Source organism: Brachypodium distachyon, chromosome 3 (assembly GCF_000005505.3).
Source record: "Brachypodium distachyon strain Bd21 chromosome 3, Brachypodium_distachyon_v3.0, whole genome shotgun sequence".
Taxonomy (NCBI): Eukaryota; Viridiplantae; Streptophyta; class Magnoliopsida; order Poales; family Poaceae; genus Brachypodium; species Brachypodium distachyon.
The window spans coordinates 47,980,633-48,003,013 of NC_016133.3; the positions used below are offsets into that span (position 1 = coordinate 47,980,633).

Consider the following 22,381-nt stretch of genomic DNA (forward strand, 5'->3'; position numbering starts at 1 on the left):
GTATGGAATAATAGTCTCCCGGCTCCATCCTCTTCTTGGTGTAGTCAACACTATCTACTCCATGGAGTTTGCGAATCTCACGGTTTGTTTTTTCGTTATTTTGGTCTTCTTTCTAGTTGGTTCGGCGACGAATCAGCAGATCGACAACCTGCCTTGCAAGGGAGTGTCCCCGGCCAGAGTGCGTTCAACGATATTAGATTCTCATTGGTTGCGGTGAGCGACTCATGTGGCTATTCAAAACCTATAAGGTTAGTCCAGCTTGTGCAGTTTTGGTCTTCTGCAATTTCATCACCGGAGACATGGAGAGTTTTCAAGATACCAATGACGGATCAAGAGTTATTTACTTCAAAAAATCTTGATGTAACTTTTAGTTTCATTAGGGTTTTTTGTTGTTGGTTTTCGTTTCAATTTCGATTACTTGTACTTTGTTTATTGAATCAATAAAGCCAGATGTTTCTAAAAAAAAAATCTAACCTTTCTTTTTTTTTACATTTCGCCCATATTGAGGACTTTGCTGGGCTTGAAGGCCGGGTTTTGGGGTCAGCCCGACCCGATTATAAAGGGACTCAGGGGCTGAGACGGGCTAGCCTCATTAATCATGGGCCACTAAGGCGGAAGGAAGGCCAGGGCACGACCCACCCGTTTAGCCCGATGGGCCCCATACAAAATACAAAAGAAATAGAAAAAGATGCTAAACAGTCGGGCCATGACGGCGAGCGAGGCCGAGGCTTAGGCACAACCCAAGTGGGATCGAGGGCCAGTGCACCCTATAAAAACTACTCCCTCCGATTCTAAATTGTTGTCAAAATATTACATGTATCTAAACGCTTTTTAAGAATTGATACATCCATATTTGGACAAATTTGAGTTAAGAATTTAGGATCAGAGGAAGTAGATAAGATCCTACATTGATTGGAAAAAAAAAAGAACACGCTAAAAACCTGACAAAATCCTACATCTATTGGACAAAAAACTGTAAGAGAACCTTAAAAAGTGAAAACATTAGCTTATTTGCACCATCCAAGTGTCATGTACCAATCCATCAGAAAGTAGCAATTTCATTATTGATTGAAGACTCTTTTTCTTTGCTTACTTCCACTAATGAGTTAAATAACCAGAACAACCAAATTGTCAAGCCCACGCCTTTTGGTTTTTGGGAGCTCGTTCCGTGAAGTACCTCTCAGGCAAGCCGATCAGCGGTCCGCCGATGGTATTTGATCGCCTGTGAGACTAAGATTTTGCAGCGCGGGGGATCCCATGTCTTCCTATAGTCTAGTATAACTCAAATGCGGTTAGGGACAAAGAAAGAGTGATGAGCCAACCTAGAGGAAATCTCACATATGTACCATCTCCATTACTGCATCTAATTTAAACCACTCAACCACAAACATGTCCTTTTACCAACTCATTGAGATCATATCAATCTTATTTAACAACTACAAGTATATAAGAAAAAAAACAGATCTTGTGTAAATTTATCTGAAAACCCTCATATATTCTACTACAAAGAAAGGAAAATATGCTCGGTGCATGTCTTTTGCGAAAACCATGCTTTGTATTCCCCCAAAAACAAAAAATTTGAGTAAAATGTATCCGGGGTCCTAATATTGAGGAGGTGCGAAGTTATTTCTATAATTACGAAAAATGCATGTTCTGATCCTACTTTTTAATTAAGTTGCTCACGCTAGGTCCTAAACTCATTCAGAGGCGTTTGACCGGCCTACGTGGTGCGCTCACCCAGGACACTTCGGCATCATTTTACGAAGGGACCAAACTACATGTTGCATAAATTTATTGAAAAAGCCACATATATTCTACTACAATGCATTGCTTTTTTAAGATAGAAATATATGTTGAAACGCATATGTTTTCTATGAAAATCGTGCCCTGTAATCCCAAAAATCATAAAGTGGATAGACATGAAGTTTCTTCAGTGCCTTTTTTCATTAAATTGTTGCTAGAATTGGGAACCCATGGCGTCAAAAGAAAAGGCTGAATAACAGGACACAAAAATATGTAAACAAACACCTCCAAACATATAAGATAGATTTCCCTTGTATGTCCAAATCTTGCTGAAACCCATGAACGACATCAGAGCAGAGCATCAGGCTAGTTCACCTAGGGAGGAAAAAAATAGCGTAGGGTTTCTCACCTTAGCCACCAGGTAAGGCGCATCTGCGCATGGCATCCGGAACGTGTACGAGTCCAACCTCCAACGAGTCGAGAGAGTCCCAAATCCTATAAAACCCCCAACAAAATATATATCCCTATCCTCCTCTCTCACGGAAATTGCTTTTTGTTCGCTTCCCCCTGTTGTGCCCCCCTTCCGCCCCGCAGCCGCCGGCCGCTTCAAATTCGCCGAGGGTAACTCGCCGACCCACCGGAAGAAACCGCCACCGGTACGACCCGCCCCCGGCCATCGCCCGTCGCGTCCACCGATTCCCAGCGGATTCGAGTTCGTTCAATCGGAGAGGAGGCGCCCCCTTGATACGATACGAGGGCAATTGAAGGCGGCGGCCCGACCCGATTTTTTTTCTGTGATTTTTTTGGGGGCTGATTTTTGGGGGTGCCTCTCGTGATAGCCCTCTCTAGGGTTTGAGGGTTTGGGTCGGGCGGCGAGGTGGATGCGCTGCGGCGCTAGGGTTTGGGGGCGGTAGCGGGACCTCCGCGAGGAGGGAGGGAGGTCGCCGCCTTGCGGTGATTGGTGGTAAGGAGGAAGAGTGCTAGGTTTTGGCGGGTGGTGGTGTGGCATTGCGGACGTGGATTGGCCTGGTGGACGCGAGGATTGGATCGGCAGGGGAGGACCTCACCTCTCCGCCTGCCACTGCTGGGTAGATGGTGAGTGGCGCCTGGCGCCATGGACCCTGACATACCCGCCCTCAAGCCGCAATGGCTGATGCAGGGCCAGGTCACAGCCACTGGTGCCGCGAGTCTCTGGGCTGCAGCTTCTCCTTCGTTGCGCAAAGGTGAACCCGAACATCTTTCCAATTCTGTGCATGTTTATGTCACACTGGCAGTGCTATTAATGTAATTGTCGCCTCGTGCGCATTGCTATTATGGAGCTGGGACATCCGTTGGGAAACGGATGCGTTTTGATTCGCTCTGGAGCTATACATGCCTATTTAATGTGATAATTACACAGTAGAATTTCATTAGATGAGAATAGGATTTTGAGGCTATCGTGATTATGCCCTGAAGATACAGATTGCTGATTGGCATGTGGTTTTTTGGATGAATTAGATGACACAGAATTATGGTTGTCGCTGAGGAAACCATGTTTTTTACCTTGTAACAAAGGTTTCCTATAGTGTGAGAGGATTCTCATATTATTTAGGTGGTATCAGGTGTAACTAGTTACACATTATCGCTTGGGTTCTATGCATGTTTCCCTGGGATTTTACTATTTGTAAACAAAACACCGTTGTTGGAAATCTTGTGATACTTCTATTCCTCTGGTTCAGAATAGTTTTTTCTTGCTAGATTCAAATCAAGCCATTGATCAAGGATTTAATGCTATGAGCATGTGTTATATGTCTCTCTGGTACCAATTAACATCTAATAGCCATATTGGTGAAAAATGGCAAGTATTTGCAAACCAAGGTTACCTGGCTAAATCGGCATTGCACTTGGGTTGGACCATGCACAATAAAGATTGAATTACTTCTCAATGCATTAGCTTGCACTGAGAAGTAGTTCTTTTGGGCCATATGGAAGGATGTTTACTATTTAACCAACTGATAATACTGGTTCTTAGGTAATTCAGTAAATAAACGGCATCGGTGCATCGATTATGGCTGTGTACTATGACTGTTACATTATCGCTTTGATGCTTGTTCATATGGTTCTTATACATGCATCATTCAAGTATGACGTCTATTTTTGAGTCCACTATTTTTCTAATTAGTTATGTGGCTAATACTTTTCTGTATTAGAATGATTTTTATGTGCTCTTATGAGCTACTGTTTGTCTGCAAAATTCCATTATGAAGAATGGCTCTGAAGTGGGGCAAGACATTGTAGTTTTATACACCTGTACCAACTACAAGTAGCACTGTTTTCCGTGTCGCAAAGATGTCATATATTCAACTGACAAGTCGTTTCTTGGGTATTTTAGATTCTCAAGGTAAGGGTGGTCCATCAAGAAATCGTTCATCTGGGCACAATCGTGACCAGAGTTCCCGGCAGTCTTCATCACGGAAGAGTTCAGTCTCAAGTGGGCCCCGACGTCTTGACCGGGACAGGGATGAAATGGGGAAGACAAGGGGCTATGCAAATTTTGGAAGGAACAAGGATAAGGAGCGGGAGAAGGATTTTGATTCCCGTGATAGAGAGAGTAGGTCTGTTGCAGCAGATCGTGATGGTTTTCAGTCATTTAGCTCATGTAAACCTGAAAGGGATAGGATGAATCGTGCTCGCTCGAAGACCGATACATGGAGTAAGGGAGTAGGCAATAATGGTAGTACATCTAGAAGCAATGCTGTTGGCGTCTCTTTTGAGCGAGATTTCCCACAGCTTAGTTCTGAGGATAATGGAAAGCAAGAAATAAGCAGAATTCCGTCTCCTGGTATCACCACCCCAATTCAGAGCCCGCCTCCCTATACTGTGCTGGCAGAAGCTCCTGTATCAAGCGAGACAAAGAAAAATCTTGTTGCATCTTCTGTACCACAAGCAGCTCCTAGTAAAAAGCCTGAAGTTGTGCTGAACAGTGGAGCTGTATTAAGCATGGCGGAGACTGTAATGCAAGCTCCTCAGAAAATTTACTTGGGACCCCAGGTAGGAACCACGGCATGTGTTTGTAATATGCTCTTCGGTAACCTTGTCCAGTCAAATTTTGGCTCTCTGGATTCATGTTCTGTTTTCTTTCCTTATAGTTATCAATTGATGCTCAGAAGATTGAAGAAAGAACTCTGAGACAGAACACTTTAAGACCTTTGACATCTACAGCAAGCAAATCTTTTGTGAGTTATCTTTCCGCTTCTCCACCAGAACAATTATGCACATTTAGTATCTTTTTCCTGCAAACATCTACATCTGATTTAGTTTGATAGGTCCTTTTTCTCATATCTCGCTTTTATGAACTTTGGCGAATGGATAAGTACTGTGGAAGGATGTCAGATGGCACAGCTTTAATGATAACTCTAGGAGAGATGAAAATGCTGATGCCTGTGTTGTGTAGAGGTGCTAATGCCCAATAACTAGATATTACTCAAAAGGATGTTTTAAATGATAGCAGTAAATGAACAGAAATTGATCATGCTATCTGCAGCCAGCCACCTTGTTTACTAGAACTGGGTACTGCCGTATGTTCTTTTCCCAAGTACAATGCAGCATCAGGCATGTTAAACCTATATAATTGAGAAGTAATCTCATGTTTTTACCTCTGATAGGGCAGTTCTGGAACTTGCTAGTTCTGGCTATGTTTAGTTCATTAAGTGAAGTTCTGCAGTAACAATTACCATATTTTGCCTGACTAATTTCAACATTATCCAGGTAACAAGTTCCTCCAAAACAAAAGGTACAAGAGGAGATCCTGCTGGTCCTAGTAAGGCCATACAACAAGCATTATTGCCTCCTGCCAATGGCTCTGTTCGAGCTCCAGTTAAAACCGAGCTTTCGAAGCTTTCTCTTTCAGGAAGCTTTAAAATCCTCACCCGGGAGCAGAATGGTACTGCACAGGCTCCTAAAGACTCTCCAGGCAATCCTGTGAGTCCTCCTCCAGCTCCTGTGGCTTCAGTGGGACCACAGAAAAAGCCATATCAAAACCAAAAGCTTAAGATTGCCACACATGATCTTCCTCTAACTCAAGGTGCATATGGTGATACAAAATTAAAATCAAAAATTAGATCGAATTTCTTTCGAACGTTGCGATCCAAGTCTTCTAGTGGTTCAAGCTCAGTCATTGAGTCAGGTTGCGAGCCGTCCCCATCCAGCATAGTTGATGTGGAACATGATTCTTGTCTTAAACCTGGAAAAGCTTTCTCCTGTATGGGGAATGGAAAGTGTTCCTGTGAAGAAGCGAATTCTTCCGAGGGATCTCAGCGGCACCTGTCTGACAACGAGGAGAACAATTCATCCTTGGAACCTGCTGACATGGCAGATGGTGGGTCTCGGCAGCTTCTACTAGAAAACAGGGAGTCTGACTCATCTGAACTTGCTGACACAGGAGATGAAGGATTTCAGGTGTCCCTCTCAGACAATATAGATGGTAGTTCCTCCTCTGCACCTGCAGATTCAGATGATGGGTGCAAGAATTCGCAGTCTGGCAATGAGGAAGCTAGTTCATCATCAGAGGCCACTGAACCAGAAGATGAGGAGTACCCAGCTGAAGCCATATTTACTGCAGAGGATTTGGATTTCATGACATCACTTGGCTGGAGTAAAGATGAAGAAGTGCAACCTTTGGGTTTGGAAGAGATTGCTGATTATGTAAGTCTTTTGCATCCTTAATTTCTCATGATCATATATCTTTAGTTCACTTTCTACTGATTGCTGGTTCACCATGTCCCTTTATCCAAAACTTGAGCTCGACTGCAATCTATAGTTGCTTATTTATTTAGAACTGTCAGTCAGCATTTTGTTGTGACACCAATACCAAATTTCTGCAGGTGAGGCACCATAAGGGGCTCGAGCAGAGGCTTTTGTCCATGGAAAGCAACGCCCACATCAAGATAGTCCTCCTTTATCTTTGCAGCCAGAGCTAAATGAGGCTGCAGGGGCCCAAGAATATAGGGGTTAATGGCGATGTCAATCTGCAGAAGATGCTTCAGAAGGCAGGCACTTGGATTATGGGAAGCCACAGAAGCTGTTTGCAAAATGCAATGGCTAATCAGATCGAGCGTTGGCGTTGGTTATGTCTTGATGCTGAAAACAGATAGCAATGCGTCTTGGCATGAGTTTTGTCTAGATTAACAAGTCGAGATTTTTCCTTTCCTGCTGACGCTTGTCCAGCAAACTTGGGGGAGGTGGTTCAAAAGTAGTTCTGACAATTTTTTGCATGTTGGAAACAGGAGTTTAGGATTTATTATCTTTTTCCCAGGAATACCAAATGTAAGCCCGGTCTTTTGCTGCCATTTGCAAAAATAGGTTGCTTTTTCTCCTTGTCAGGGCTTATCTTTATTTTGGAAGAAGATAAAGTGAAAATTTTAAGCATGAAAAAGGTGAATAGGATTATACTGGTCTCCAATAGAAGTTTCTCTGGCTCCATTTTAGTTGCCTAGATATTCTTTTTAATGTTGTGCTGATTAGTTAATTTTCTGCCGAATAGTTCTATGCTGCGTGTTTGATGCAATTAGGAAGGTTGCTAGATGTCCGGTAAAAAAAGAGGTTGCTAGCGCACATTTTTCAAAAGGCCTCTCATCGCTCGTTAGCTTTGCCGCGTGACGGGTTAAACTTGTCATCGTCTATAAGTACCACTGCCACTAGTTGTTCGTCATTGTTTGGACTTCTGCTTTACACATGAAACCGAGAAACACGTCTGGAGGTGTTTCTTGCAGCTTCTGGAGGGAAGCACCTTCGGACGTGTTTCTCAGCTTCATATGTAAACAGTGGAAGTGCTCTTCAGAAAGTTAGAAGCATCAAAAGCTGAAGCAGAAAAACAAACAAACAGAGCGTCGCTATCGTAGAATTAAAGTTGTCACTTACGCATGACAGACTGCAATAACACTCGTGACGACAAAGTGCGCTGGAAAGACATGTGTTGGTCTGTGGCACCAGTCTTGAAGCCTAGAAAGCTACCAGGAGTGACGCTGGGACGTTACAGATTGATATCAGAGCCGACCCTTGCGGTTACTGACATGTGTGGGTCAGGTGTGCGGACATGAGGACATGTGCCGTCACTGGACGCATATGGGTGTGTGCCAAGAGGGGACGAGACGTCAGGTCCTTTGAGGAGGGGTGTGGCCTACGGCTTAAATAGAATTGATAGAATACTCATATCAACAAGGTATACCTTCTTTTCCGGGAGCCCATTGGAAAGGAACAACAGTGTTTGCTTAAAAAAACGTTGCTCTTTATAAATTTCATTTTTTGAAAGTTCAATTTGATACCTCTTAGATGGTCTTTAGGAATATTTCTTTGTAAAGGCCTTTTCGTGCATTTCGTTTGGTTTCTAAGTTGGTTACAACATATGAGAATTATTATATTGAGTACCCGAGGTTGTACATGAGTAGTGCAAAATCTAGTACTCCCTTCGTTCAATAAAAGATGTCTCAAGTTTGTCAAAATTTATATGTATCTAGACATGATTTAGTGTGTAGATGCATTCAAATTTAGTCAAAGTTAAGACATCTTTTGTTGGACGGAGGGAGTAAAAAATCGCAAAAATTGGATGTCAATTTCGTAAAAGCAGTAATATACATACGACGAACCTGCGTGCGATCAACATTTGCATGTGAAGTGAAAGAGCTATGTCCCACAAGTCACGGTGAGAGCATTTTCAATGGTCACTAGCCCAATGGTCATGTCATTCGTTCATTTGGCTAGCGTCCGGACAATTTGACTAGTGTCTATTTACCATCTCACCTGATGGACACATGCTAAATGTTCACACCCAATTTCTCAACCAATTTTATTAGCATATAGCTATTGCATTCGTCCCGTATTAAGTGTCGCAACTTTGTCTAGATATGCAAGTATCTACACACTAAGACGCGTCTAGATACATTCGTATCTACACGAAGTTGCCTACTTAATATGAGAGTGAGGGAGTATTTATCACCAATATCTATTCAAAGTTAAATAGTGAAGTGCAAATTAATTAAGACACATAGTCCAAATATTTCGAATAACAAAGTCCAAATATTTTGAATAACATAGTCCAAATAATAACTCATCTTCTTTAAGTGTATATGAACTTCCTCTCTTCGTCAGACCTCTCTTTTGTTGAGTAGTTTGGGTGGGGATGGGAGAGTTTTGAAACTCTTCAGATGATTGCCCATTATTGATCAAATCTACATACACTCGTCTTGAAACTCGTAGAAATACCCAAAACATGATAAACAAATATAGTTGAACTACTAGCTAGCTTAATGTAAAAGTTACTGAGTAAAAACATGATGGATATTTGCCACTACTACTACTGTAAAGTGCAACTAGCAGCAGCTGGCTTTCCATCCGATTGCTATACTAGCCGCAGCAGTAGTGAAGTGCGTATCTATACTACTGCTACCAAGCAACTTTCACCACTGATTGCTGTACTAGCCAGCCATCACTGTAATACACTCCATCATTGAGGAGGTCATCCCGTCATACGCAAATCGTACAACACATTGTCATACGCAGAGCATTTCGCATTTCGTAATCTATAAAAATCATGCAGATAGGAATTCAAAGTTTTGTTAAGGAGTTGAAGGATATGTTGCAAACTTGCAAAGCCAACTGACAAAGATCAGGGCCTCTTTGATTCAAATGAGTTTCACAGTGGTAGAATTTTGGATCGGCTCTCGATCTAGATTTGGTTGAGACCGGAGCCGGAGAAGGAGGAAAGAGCAGAGGGAGTCTACTTTTTCATTAGAGATAAAATGTTTTATACATTGATTACCCTCTCGCTTCTATTCTCTCTTCCTATTTAACGACAGCTACGGCCACACTGGGTGCACGCACGCACAAACTGTCGCCGATGGAAATCTCTTGCGAAGCATTTCATAGTCTTCCCATGTAGTCATCTCAGGTGGTAAGGAAGTCCACTGAATACTCACCTGCACATCAGCAGCATTGTCATGCTTCACCAAGCGACGCTCCAGCACAGCTTCAGGTTGAACAGCATCAGCAATCAGATCTGGTGGAATGGGCAGAGAAGTGTACACTGGAGTATGATCAGGAATAAAAGCCTTGAGTTGGGAATCCTGAAAACCAGGGTGAATCAAGCTGGTCGCTTGTAATTCCGTTTGTATGACACTGTGTCAATCTTGGACAACACCTTGAATGGACCATAGAACTTGTAAGCAAGTTTAGGATAAGGGCGACTTACCACAGTACTCTGAGCATAGGGTTGCAATTTGACAAAAACCATATCACCGACAGAGAACTCCCTGTCAGACTTCGGTGGCGATCAGCCATCACTTTCATATGAGCTTGAGCACGAGCCAATTGAGACTGAAGATGGGCACGAAACACATCACGTTCAATGAGCAGACCCAAAACGTCAAGATGAGTGGCTGCATCCAAATCAGGAACTTGGCCAATATTGGGTTCCATTCCATATAAAGCCTTAAAAGGGGGAACACCCAACAGCCCAATGATGAGTAGAATTATACCAAAATTCATCCAAAGGAAGCGAAGATGCCCATGGGCGAGGTGTATCATGTATGGCACAACGAAGATACATCTACAAGCGCTGATTTGTACTTTCAGTTTGGTCGTAGGGTGGTATACAGAACTCATCCACAATTTAGTCTGAAAGACCTGACGCCAAAAATTGGAGGTGAACACTCTGTCTCGGTCAGAAACAATGGTCACAGGAATACTATGCAGTTTAACCACATTTTTCATAAAAGCTTTGTCCACTTGAGGTGCTGTAAAGGTTGATTCATGGGAATGAAATGGCTATACTTGGTAAAACGGTCTACCACCATTAAGATGGAATTGTATCCCTGAGAAGTGGGCAGGACTTCCACAAAATCCATGGAAATATCTTTCCAAGCTACACTAGGGAAAGGTAAGGGACTGAGCAAGCCAGGTAACTTACAATGTTCATGTTTGGCTTGCTGACAGATTTGGCATTGTTTGACAAATTCCTCAATGCATTGTTTCATCCATGTCCAATAGAAGAGTTTCTTCAATCGCTGATAGGTGGCTTGAATGCCAATTGACCACCAATAGGTGTGGAATGAAAGGCCTAAATCAATTTGGTTTTCAACCCAGAATAAGCACCTACCCAGATTCGGCCATGATGCCTGATCAAACCTGCATTTGAGCTGATAACCAAGATGATCAGCTGGACTGATGGCCAACTGTTGAAGCAGCAACTGAGCCTGGGGATCCACTTCATAAGAATAAAAAAATTCCTGCAACCAAACTGGTTGGGCTGAAGAAACAGCTGAAAGTTGCAGTAAGTGGCCCACTCTGGACAAAGCATTTGCAGGAATGTTATCTATCCCTCTTTTATAATCAAACTTATATTGAAACCCAATCAATCTTGTCATGGCCTTTTTCTGCAAATCTAAACCCAACACCTGATCCTCACGATAGCACAGGCTATTGTGACATGTTTTGATGACAAAAGGGCCATTATGCAGATAAGGGCGCCCCTTCTCCACAGCCAACATAATGGCTACGAACCCCTTTTCATAAATAGAGAGTCTATGATTTTTTGGGCTCAAGGCTTTGCTCAAATAAGCAATGGGATGTCCTTTATGATTCAATACAACACCCACACTAGTATCACAAGCATCCGTCTCCAAACAGAAGGGCAAGTGGAAATCAAGCATAGCCAACACTGGAGTTGGAGACATAGTTGTTTTGAGGGCAGCAAATGTAAAGTCACTGTCTGCAATCCAATGGAAAGCCTTCTTCTTAAGCAAATTGGTCAATGGGTTAGCAATAATACTATAATGATGCACAACTTTCCTATAGTATCCAGTCAGGCCAAGAAATCCTCGGAGCTCAGTAACATTTGTAGGAGTAGGCCACTGCAACATGACAGCTGTCTAATCAGGGTCAGTGGAGGAGATAATGTGGCCTAAATTCATTTCTTACTCAACTTTGTCCAGCAAAACTGCATTTGCTTCTCTTAGAATATAGATGATGTTGTGCAAAGTAGCAAACACCAGCTCAAGATGTGTAACATGCTCAGATAAGGACTTGCTATACACCCAAATATCTCCATGAAAACCAAAACAAATTTCCTAAGAAATGGAGCAAAGATGGAGTTCATCGAGCATTGAAAAGTTGTTGGAGCATTAGTTAGCCCAAAGGGCATAACTCTGAACTGGTATTGACCATGATGTGTCTTAAAGGCAATTTTTGCTTCATCTTCAGGTACGATTCGAATTTGGTGATACCCAACTTTTAGGTCCAGCTTAGAGAAATGTGTGGTGCCAACCAATTTGTCCAGGAGTTCATCTACAATTGGCATTGAAAACTTGCTTTTGACTGTAGTGGCATTAAGCTTGCAATAATTGAAAGAGAATTTCTCTCCTAAGTGGTTTTGGTGGTGATGATAACATGTTATGATATCTAATCGTGCGCTAAGCATTTCAAACTTTATAAAGAACTTGGCACAAGATGATGAGTGGACCCTCAAGATGGAAAGAAGCGTAGCGATTTTAGCGCCTTTTTTGATTTGATTTGAGTCGTAGGACATCCGTACTATTAAAAGGGAATCCACAAGAGAAGATAATGGGTGAATCACTTTCACATACACAAACACATGATTTGCAACCACTAAAAAGCCTACCCAATTTGAGAGAGAAACAAAAATGAAATTCCCTGTTGAACTGTGTACTCTTGCTCTACAGGGGTTGGAAGTTCCGCCCCAACTTCCGTCTGAACCTCCGGGTGCTCTCGGTTAGGATTTAGGAAAATGCGGAACCTCCGTTCGTGAGCCGGAACTTCCGGTTATTCCTTGAATTACTGGAAATTCCGGCTCCGCATCGAAACTTCTGGTCCTATCTTTTCCAGTGCATAACGGTTCGATTTGGGGGACCCCATATAAATACCCCTTCGTCCCTAACATGTCTTTTGCCCAAGCTTCAAGCCAAGAACAACCCACTCTCTCTCAAAAACACCAAAAGTCAATTTCTTCTAGATCTCTCATAGAGCTCCCCCCTTGTTGATTCTTTGAGAATTGGAGGAGAAGAGCTAAATCTAGGGTTTCGCCAAGTCAAAAAGTCAATTTCCCTTGTTTGCTTTGTGGATTTTGTTTATCTTGGGTTTTTGGGAACCCTAGAAGGAAGCGGTTGCCTCGAACTCCTCCTTGGTGTGACGAGCTCAAGGATTGGATTGGGAGCCTCCAAGCTTTGTGGACTGGTGCCCCGGTCAAGTTTGTAAGGGTCCGGTTTTCGCCCTCAAGGAAGCCATTAGTGGGAGCTCACCTCACCTTTGTGGTGTTGTGAGAGGATAGTAGAGTGAGCCTTTCTGGCGCCTCTACCTTTGTGGTAGAGCACTCAACCAAACGGATGCGTACACCTCCCAAAAGGTGGAACTCCGGAGTCAAATCTTCGTCTCCCGTGTGGTATCAATTTCACCCCTTTACATTCTTGCAAGTTATATTGTTAGCTTGTTGCTTCGGTTATTGCACTGCATACTAGGGTTGCATTCGCTTTAGAGAATCTAGTGAACCCTTGGATTAAGTGTTTGTATCTTTCTTGAAAAGAAAAAGAAAAGTTTAAAATTTGTTAGTCGCCTATTCACTCCCCCCCCCCCTCTAGTCGACCATACCGATCATTCAATAAGTCACAGAAAAACGTCAGCTACCATCGATCCTTCTTCTTCGGTAAGTGGACATGAGAAGCAAAAGGGCTCATACTTGCTGTGACAATGCCAGCCTTGAGCATCGCAGTCACTTGGCGCTCAATCTCATCTTTCTGAAATGGGGCATACTTGTTTGGTCTGGAATTGACAGGTACAGTGCCAGGCAGCAAATGAATGTAGTGATCATACACTCTACTGGGAGGCAATGTCTGAGGATCTTGGAAAACGCCTACAAACTTGGTCAGTATAACCTGCATCTCAGCAGGAACAGGATGAGGAGACACGATCATATCTGACTCAAGCATGACAGTAGCCCAAATGTCATTCCCCTTATACCACTTCACCACTTGAGTTACAGAGACTTCTTGTAACTGATCAGGTACATCTGGAGTGATAATGCCTTGCAGTCGCACAGTTTTTTCATTCATCTGGAACTCCACCCATAATCTGGTCCCAATGACACAACATAGCTCCCCACTGTGCTAGCCAATCCATGCCTAAGATGGCATCATAACCTCCCAACTCCAAAACATGACAATCGTATTGAAATGTGTTGTTTTGGACGCACCAAGACAGGTTAGAAAATTTCTGATTGCAAGACAAGCAGACACCATTAGCTACCTTGACTTGAGTTGCAGGGATAGGAGTAGTAGGACATCCTAACTGATGAACCAACTGGGAATCAATGAAGCTGTGAGAACTATCAGAATCAAGTAAGAGTAACATGACTTTGTTGCCCACCAAGGCTCTCAAGCGAATTATCTTGGGATGATCAGCACCAGAAACAACATTAAGAAATACATGCATATCTTGATCCTCCTCCTGATCTTCCCCTTGAACAATGGCACCTAACACTTCATTAGACAAGATTTAAGCAGTCTGCATTGCTTTCACCTGAGGAAAAATAGGAATGTCACACTGATGCCCGTGGTGATATTTCTCCCCACACTTATAACATAAGCCATTTGGCACGCCGAAAATCCTTCAGCTGCTTTGCCTTCCGCATCTCTCCTTTGTCAAACTTGGCTCCTACATAAGCACGATTACCAGTGTTTGCTCGTGGTGCACAAGCCAATACAAGGGTCGAAGGAGCCAAGATACTTTCCTGAACTTAAGCATATAAAGCTGCTTGAGCAATAGTAACATGAAGCTGCACCTCTACTGCAGGTTTCAATTCATCTTTGAGCCCCAGAATGAATTGAGAGACTAAGATCAGACCACCAATAGTATCATCATACAAGCGAATCTGATAGACTAGGAGCTCAAACTGACGACGATATTCATCAACCGACGCCGTCTGACGAAGCTGAAGAAGCTCGCGAATCTTGTCCCACTGGGTATTGTTCTCAAACTCCTGTAACACCGCGGCGCTGAATTGGTCCCAATCATGCCACCCTGTAGTACGTTTATATGCCTGATACCAATGAGCCGCACTATCACGCAGATAAAATGGTGGCCGCCGCAACACGAAATACCGAAGGAATTTGATACATATTGAAGTAAGTGTTGCACTGATCTATCCAAATACTAGCATCGATACCATCAAAGTGTGGGAAATTCATCTTAGGGATCCAGTTCTGCTGATTACTGTTGGAGCGATTCGAGGACTCACAAACATCAATAGTCAGTGGGGTAGCAAGGGGAAATTGCACCTGTGGCCCAAGGGGCGGAGCACTGACTTGAAGTTGATTCACACGAGGAGGTGGTGGTGGAGGTGGTTGACCCGGTCCAGGCATCCCAAGTTGCTGACCCGCGCCAGGATTGGGAATAACGAGCACGGAGGGAGGCTTGCCCTTGATGATGTTGGTAGACAAATTCACCGCCGCCTTCTCCTGCTCTTGATGAACCCTACAAGGGAGTCTAGCGAGAGATCAACCTTCGTCTGTACCAGTGCGATATGCATCACCTGCTCCGACAAGGTTGTTGAGATCGCCGCGAAGCACGTCTCTAGGTCCTTCACCTGGCCCTCAAACTTGGTCGCGAGTGCCGCATGGATCCGCTCCTCCATACCCTCCATGGCATCGACGACTTGCCGAACCCCGTGTGAGTTGGTTTTGCCAGTGCCGTGGCGATGGCTCTGGTACCTCAGATCGGTATTAGAGCAGCAGAACGAATCCGCCACCAACCTCTCGTTGGATATTACAATCAGAGTCGAGCGAGAAGCGAGGGAAAATCGAGATGACTCTGACACCACATGTGATGTCCGGCACGGCTCTTGGTCTAGATTTGGTTGGGATCATGCTTTTTTCAGGAGACCCAAGGCCCACTCAACCCGGCACATTATCCTTCCACGGTGGTATGACACAATTTTTCAGGAAAATCATGCTTTTTTCAGGTGACGCAACCAAGCAACGGATGTGACGTAACCAAATAATCTCTGTCAATATTTTTTGTGTTGTCAATGCCCGTCGGATTCCAACATGTCATGGTATTCAATTCGTCTGAATCCAACAAGGCTTCGAATGTTCCAAGCTATCCAACCATTTTTCCAGCGAACACTCAAATGTCAAACTAGACATCCGTTTTCCTACAAACAAAATGACCAGACGAATTTGCACAAAAGAATTCATCAAAAATTGCGTGAGATGATGTTTTTCTACAGCACATGATCTCTACTTCGTTACACAGAAGCTGAGAAACTCACCACCACTACATGTAAGATTCAAAACCCATTTTGGTCTCTCTTCTAACACTATCCAAGTCACCTGTGGTGACACAAAGCAATTCGCATCTACTGAAATCCAGTATCATCCAAGCTACACGTGTCCAAAACTATGAGAAATCGAGTCCATCAGCACAATTCGAGGTATAGGCATTGAGGTACAATCGTCAGTCTTCTTGAGGCAGCCTGAGCAGTCGTTGCCCATCGTTGAGGTACAATCGTCAGTCTTCTTGAGGCAGCCTGAGCAGTCGTTGCCCATCGTAGATGTCAATCGTGAGGATGCACCGAGTATGCTACATATTTACGCACAAGGGAGGGCGTTCGCTAGATTAGAGCACTCCAAACAGAAGAATCGCCTTCCCCGCATCGAGCATGTACATCCTTGAGCCTGTCGACAGACTTGCATATGCCGCTGCAGCTCCAGTCAAAGGACGCGACGCAAACATTGCCGGCTTGCCCTTTCCACTCACAATCTGCAGAGATGTTAATGCACAATCAGGAGAGAGAGAAAAGTGTATTTAAGGGTATTTGAGTTGAGGAAAAAGGCAGACCTGGAGGAGTTCCACAGCACATGCTCCTTTCATCGATATGATTAACCTCTAGCCCAATAAACCACGACCCAAGTGATACATCTTCATTTGCATACTTGTGTAGGATATGCCTGACAAGATCATAAGCACTATTAGATTTTTCTTTATTTTGAATCCGGAGGTCCTTTACGAGATGACCATCCATGAAACATACTGATTGATTGAGACATAGGTCGCAAGATCTTTTGAGATGGCATATATCTGTCCAGTAGCATGACGAAAGTACTTATTCCCATCCTCCCCAAATTTCCAGGACTCAGGTTCATGGTACTTCAAATTCCTATATGCAAGTTGAATAAGGAAATTATAGTTTGTACCTCAAGCTAGCATTTAATTTCAAACAGTTTAGTTAACATTACTTGTCAGCAAGAACAGGCCCCGACTTCATGCAGCCGATATAAGTTCTTGGTTTCGATTTATGCCGCGCAAGGGTAGTGGCAAGCATTCCTGTTTTTGTCACATGCAGCATATCAATGAACAGAACTAAATTGGAACTTTTCAAATGAAGGCTGTAAAGTATAAGGGGGAAAAAATGAACCTAAGTTCACGTGCACATCGTCATCGACCTTGACGTAGAAGTCAGCATCCCAAATGCCCACAGCTGTGGAGAAAAATATTTTTGTCTTTGCTGAGAGTTCATGATACCCTTCAACATGGTCCTGGATGGTAAATGAACAGTGAGAGGTAAATTGGTCAGCTCACTATAGAAGAATGGTTCAGTGTCACAACAGCATTAAAGGGTGGATCCTTACGAGTCTAAGAAAGTCATGATGCTGTGCCTCTTCTGCATCTATAGCTTTGTCCAATATACTATTTGATGTAGCACTGCGCAATCACCAAAACGGTTAGAATTTATAACTGGTACCAAATTTTGAAGCAGAAAAAAAAGAAAACCGAAACCCGCATTCTATGGAAAGAGGCAGTGAACTGGATCAGGGTTGTTTCACTAAATCAGTGATTGCAACTTTGGGAGTTGAGGTGCTCTTCTGCTGGGCAAATGATCAAATCGCCTCTTAGCAGGAGGCCTTTTTGCATGTATTTGTGCAAAATTTGGTGGAAATTATTAATTATAGCTTATTTATAGATGCATGCAGTAATGCTATTGTGCTGTTCGTATCTGTCAGCAAGAAACCCATATTATCTACAGAGTACGGCACTAGAAACGTTAACAGAAGTTGATTCACTCTAAAGAAAAAGAGTGAAATACAGCCAAATGATATGACTACAACATCTGGGCACATAAAATGCAACAACAGAGACGACTGAAGAGTAAAGTGATCTGTGATAACAAGAGACATTTGTTTACCTATGGCCTATAGTGAAGCGTATGACTATCCCCTTTTGTTCTTCAAGCTGCAGCAGTTTTTCACCTATGTGCAGGAAGAGCTTTAGTAGAAAGAAAATTGTTGACAAAGATAAGTTTTGGAATCTAATAACAGTGTAAGAAATAGTACAGTGGTGGTTATTATAAAAGTTATAGTCGACACAACACATGAATAAACAAGTAATTATAATACGCATTTACATAATGAACAAATTTTTCGCTACAAGAAAATTTCAGCAATTTAGAGCTTTTTCGCCCCATCTTAGGCTTATTTCACAAAGTAGTTCTGCGCTAAAAAAGAAGGTATAGAGAGAGATATTATATAATCACTCCCTCCAGAAATGTAAGGCGCATATTTATAGGTGAAGTCAAAGTTTTAAAACTTTGTACACAAGTACTTGCAAAAATATATGTATTGGGCATGCAAGAGTTATCATTCCATTTGTCTTCCAATATTATTTCTTTTTATTTTTCTTTTCGCATGCTACAAGCAAAAATTACAGGCAAAATCGTGTACTGGAGACTGTAAAAAGTCCAACAAGCTTTACATTTCAGCATGGACTATCTTGTAAATGCCCCCCATCTTAGTTTATAAGGCATCCACGTATTTTGAGATTCAACTTTGACCGTCAGTTAGACCAATAATAAACTCCTTCTGTTCCAAAATATAAGGCATATATTTTATCCGAAGTCAAACTTTCTAAAATTTGACCACATCTACATTGCCAAATCAAGATCAGTGGATCCATCATGAAATATGTTTTCACAGCGTATTGATTTGGCATAGTAGATGTTAATATCTTTTGCTATATGCTTGGTGATGGTACACATAATTTATACGCCTTAATATTTTGGAACGGATGGAATATGAGTTACATCTAAAAGTTATACCGTTGAACACTTCTTTGAATACAAATCCTACTGGATGTGACACATAACCCACATTTTCTCGTCAAAATGATGGTCAAAATTGAATCTCGAAATGACTTAGAAACTGACAGAGGGAGTACTATGTAAACTCCTAAAAGTTTATAGCCAAGCATAGACTAAGGATCTCTATAAAATTATTAATTCCATAAGCTACCCATGTTGCCCACTAGCTTCGATTGGAGTAGCGAATAGAAGTATAAGGCTAACATAGCTTGCCCTTTCAACATAACTTGGTTTTATGATTGTAATTTTTTTCAGTGAAATGTGCTTCATCATGAGTGTGTGCCATCAAACAGTCCCAAATTTATTCAACCATGATATGCTAGCAACACCATGGTGACTACAAAATTTAAACAGTCAAGTTATACCGGGACATGCCAATTTTCCAAAACACGGATATGTGGATACGTTTGAGCACTTAAAACAAATAAAGAATAATTTAATATAAACCTGAAATTGTGAAATGTTGAAATGAAGTTCAAGTTCAGCATACAAGCACAACAAAACAAAGTAGCAGACATGTCTACTTAACTACTTGTTATACTGTTATACAACATAGCAAGTGACTGGAGACTCTAGAGTAGCTACTCAAGGTACCCATTCCACAATACTTGCATTTTGATTTAGTATTTTCTCCCCCTGTTCGAGCTTTCTCTAAAATAGTAACATGGTCCTATAATGAAGCCCTGATGTTGGTACATCTCTCTCTCTTTGAGTTGGGATACGTATTGAAGTGTCTCATAGGTACCCGAAAAGTGTCCCATATGTCTCATATGCATATGTATCCACTGAGTATCCATCTTTATAAATCTTTATATTTTTTGTTTATTCAATATTTCAATCGATACTCCAGGGCTACGTATCGAAGTACATCGGATATGCAACCTAAGTGAAGTATCCATGTTTTCGAGATCCAAGATGCTGAATTTCTGCTAAGTATGTGGTACGAAACAAAAACCAGAGAGAACTAACTAATAAGATAATCAACATTCAAATTCACTAAGAACAAACATGCTATTATCCATCTATGTTAACAATAACAGTATAACCAACCTTGAGGCATCCATGTCTCCCGGACTGAATCTCGGCGCTTCCGACTGCTGAATGCAGTGTTAACTCCAACCACCACAAATGCCTTTTTCCTCGGTTGGCTATTTTCTGAAGTTACTGGCACACCAGAGTGGAGCAGTTCTAGTGTGCTACGCTTTGCTGCAAGCTCCATCTGCAGCGTTGAGATTGACTTATCCAACAATCTAACAGCAAAAACAATCCCAAGCACGTAAATTTCAGATACAAAAATTCAAACACAGTTGAACTAATATATTGAACACTGCCTGGGGTGAAATGAACTTACTGTATGGCTTCGTGGGTCCTGGTTACCTCTCCCATTATATCCTTGTCTGCCCCATGCTTCTGCAACCCATTGTATGATGAAAAGTTCAAGCCAAAAATAGTATACAAACGGATGGCAAAATCATAGGTATTAATTGAATTCGGAATCCCACCCTCTTTGTATTGCAATCCTCTGACACGAGTTGCAACTCCTGATCCTGCCTCCTGCGTTGAGACATGATGTGGTTACTGGTATCTGGTGCTGTCCAGAAGCTGTAAAAGCACCGGAAGGGGTTCGTCAAGAAATGCCAAAGAGGCGAAAAGAAACCAAGAATAGGCATTTCAACTTCAAAATGCATAATTAAGTCCTTTTGAGACCAAGAACCAAAATTGTCTTGCACTTTGTTATTTCATCAGTTTCAGCTCCTCGACTATCCGAAGAGCAACTGAATCAATGAACTTTCATCTTAAATCCCAATAAGCTTTTGGCTAAGTTTCTGTCCAAGTAAAACCTGCCCAACGCAACTGCTCCCGCAAGTAAAATATAGCCTGGAGTTCGTTAAAGATTTTCTTTTCTTTGGGGAACAACCATTAATTCCAACGACACAAGAACAGGTAGGTACTTAATTCAAATGCAAGCTTTAATGTACTCCATTGCGAGAAGCGCTCGTGCTAGCACGCTACCCAAATCAAAATTCAACTAAATAAATACTACAAGCTTTTCATGATAGATCTCAGACGGGCGTTTCACGAAAACAAGCTCATCGGGGATGGCAGATCAATCCAGTCTTTCTTGGATTTACAGAATAAATTCTTCGCACGCAAAATGCAGCGGTTCACCCTGTCGAAGAAGATACAGGAAAAAACGGGAAAAAAAACATGCACCAGTCCCCATCAAAATGCGATCCCCCGTGTTCTAAAAAAGAAAATGCGAGCTTTCCACCAACCCAGATCGCCATGAGCACAGAAGAGGAAAGAACAAAGAGAAAGAGACACATTAAAATCCAATCTCCCTCCAAATTAAATCTCTGCACGCCAAAGAATTCAAAGCACCCAGCAGCATGCCATTGGTTAGGGTCAGGATAAAACAAGACTTTTTTGTCAACTGCAAATCTCAAGTGGTCAAATACAGAAGGAAATCGCGCCAGCCGCCATTAAACCAAGCCATTCCCCACCAAGAAAAACTCGAAGGAGAGATAGAAGCGGTGGGCGAGATCCAAGGAGTCCCGCCGAGAGAAAGAGAGGGAGGGAGCGAGACCAACCGGCTCGTGAAGAGCATGCCGAGGCCGAAGCTGAAAACGCAGAGCAGCAGCAGCCTCCACCTCGCCGAGGACCTCCGCTCCATCGCCGCGCCCTTCCCCTTCATCGTCTCTTCCTCGCGCCGGACCAATCAGCCTCGCCGTTGAATCTCGCCCTGGAGCAAACCTGAGTCTTCCTAGCTACAGCTTCCTCGAGCCAGCGAAAGGGAAGATTCGAGCCTCCGCGCGCAGCTAGGCCGAGCTCGCGCAGAGATTCGTGGGGGAGGAGGCAGGGCTTCGATGACGGCGGCGGGGAGCCGACCGGAGGATGAGGAGGGAGATGGTCGAGCTGGCCGAGTTTGTTTTCGCTGTCTGAAATTCTGAAATGCACCGCGTGAGATGGGCGGCCTCTTTCGTTGGTTTTCCCTTGCAGCTTTTAAAATCGATTCTCATTTTTTTTCCTTCCCGAAAAGATAGACGCGCTATTTCTCTTCTTTATCATCGTGTTATTTTACGGGGAAAAGAGATTCCGTTGCTCGTCAAAGCTCTTTTAGAACTCTTTTACGGTACACTTAACTGGATATGAACTGACCATTTTTTTGGATCTGATGGTCTAAACCCATCTATGCTGCTTAGTGACGGCGACAAAATCGTGAGCAGTATACCAGATAAAGGAAGCACATTGGCTCACGAGACAAATAACTTCCGCCCCTAAACCATGTGTTCTATTGCCGTCGCCGCCGGCAATCTGCAACTTCAGCACTCCCCCTTGATGGCTGTGGTGAAAGGCGATGAGATTGGTGCGGGCGTGCGGCAGGAGACGAGACGGCGGCACCGCCAGCGGGTGGCTAACCCTAGATCATGCGTGTTCGGCTCATACTCTAAAGAGATGGGT

At 42.9% G+C, this 22,381-nt stretch overlaps 2 protein-coding genes across 2 annotated transcripts; one reads left to right on the forward strand and one right to left on the reverse strand.

Moving 5' to 3' along the window:
- The first annotated feature begins 2,276 nt into the window (after positions 1-2,276).
- LOC100828618 lies at positions 2,277-7,183 on the forward strand. Its single transcript, XM_003575141.3, has 5 exons — positions 2,277-2,966; positions 4,115-4,773; positions 4,872-4,958; positions 5,491-6,426; positions 6,606-7,183. The coding sequence occupies exons 1-5, from the start codon at positions 2,858-2,860 to the stop codon at positions 6,699-6,701; spliced, it is 1,887 nt and encodes a 628-aa protein (XP_003575189.1). The 5' UTR covers positions 2,277-2,857; the 3' UTR covers positions 6,702-7,183.
- An 8,768-nt stretch (positions 7,184-15,951) lies between these two features.
- LOC100828920 (beta-1,3-galactosyltransferase 7) lies at positions 15,952-21,912 on the reverse strand. The gene is made up of 11 exons (XM_003575142.4): positions 21,511-21,912; positions 20,422-20,521; positions 20,271-20,329; positions 19,970-20,169; positions 17,969-18,032; positions 17,415-17,487; positions 17,201-17,321; positions 17,022-17,109; positions 16,817-16,942; positions 16,624-16,733; positions 15,952-16,545 (listed from the first exon to the last, which is right to left on the reverse strand). Exons 1-11 carry the CDS (start codon positions 21,612-21,614, stop codon positions 16,397-16,399), a joined length of 1,194 nt encoding a protein of 397 aa, XP_003575190.1. The 5' UTR covers positions 21,615-21,912; the 3' UTR covers positions 15,952-16,396.
- Between the last annotated feature and the right edge of the window lie 469 nt (positions 21,913-22,381).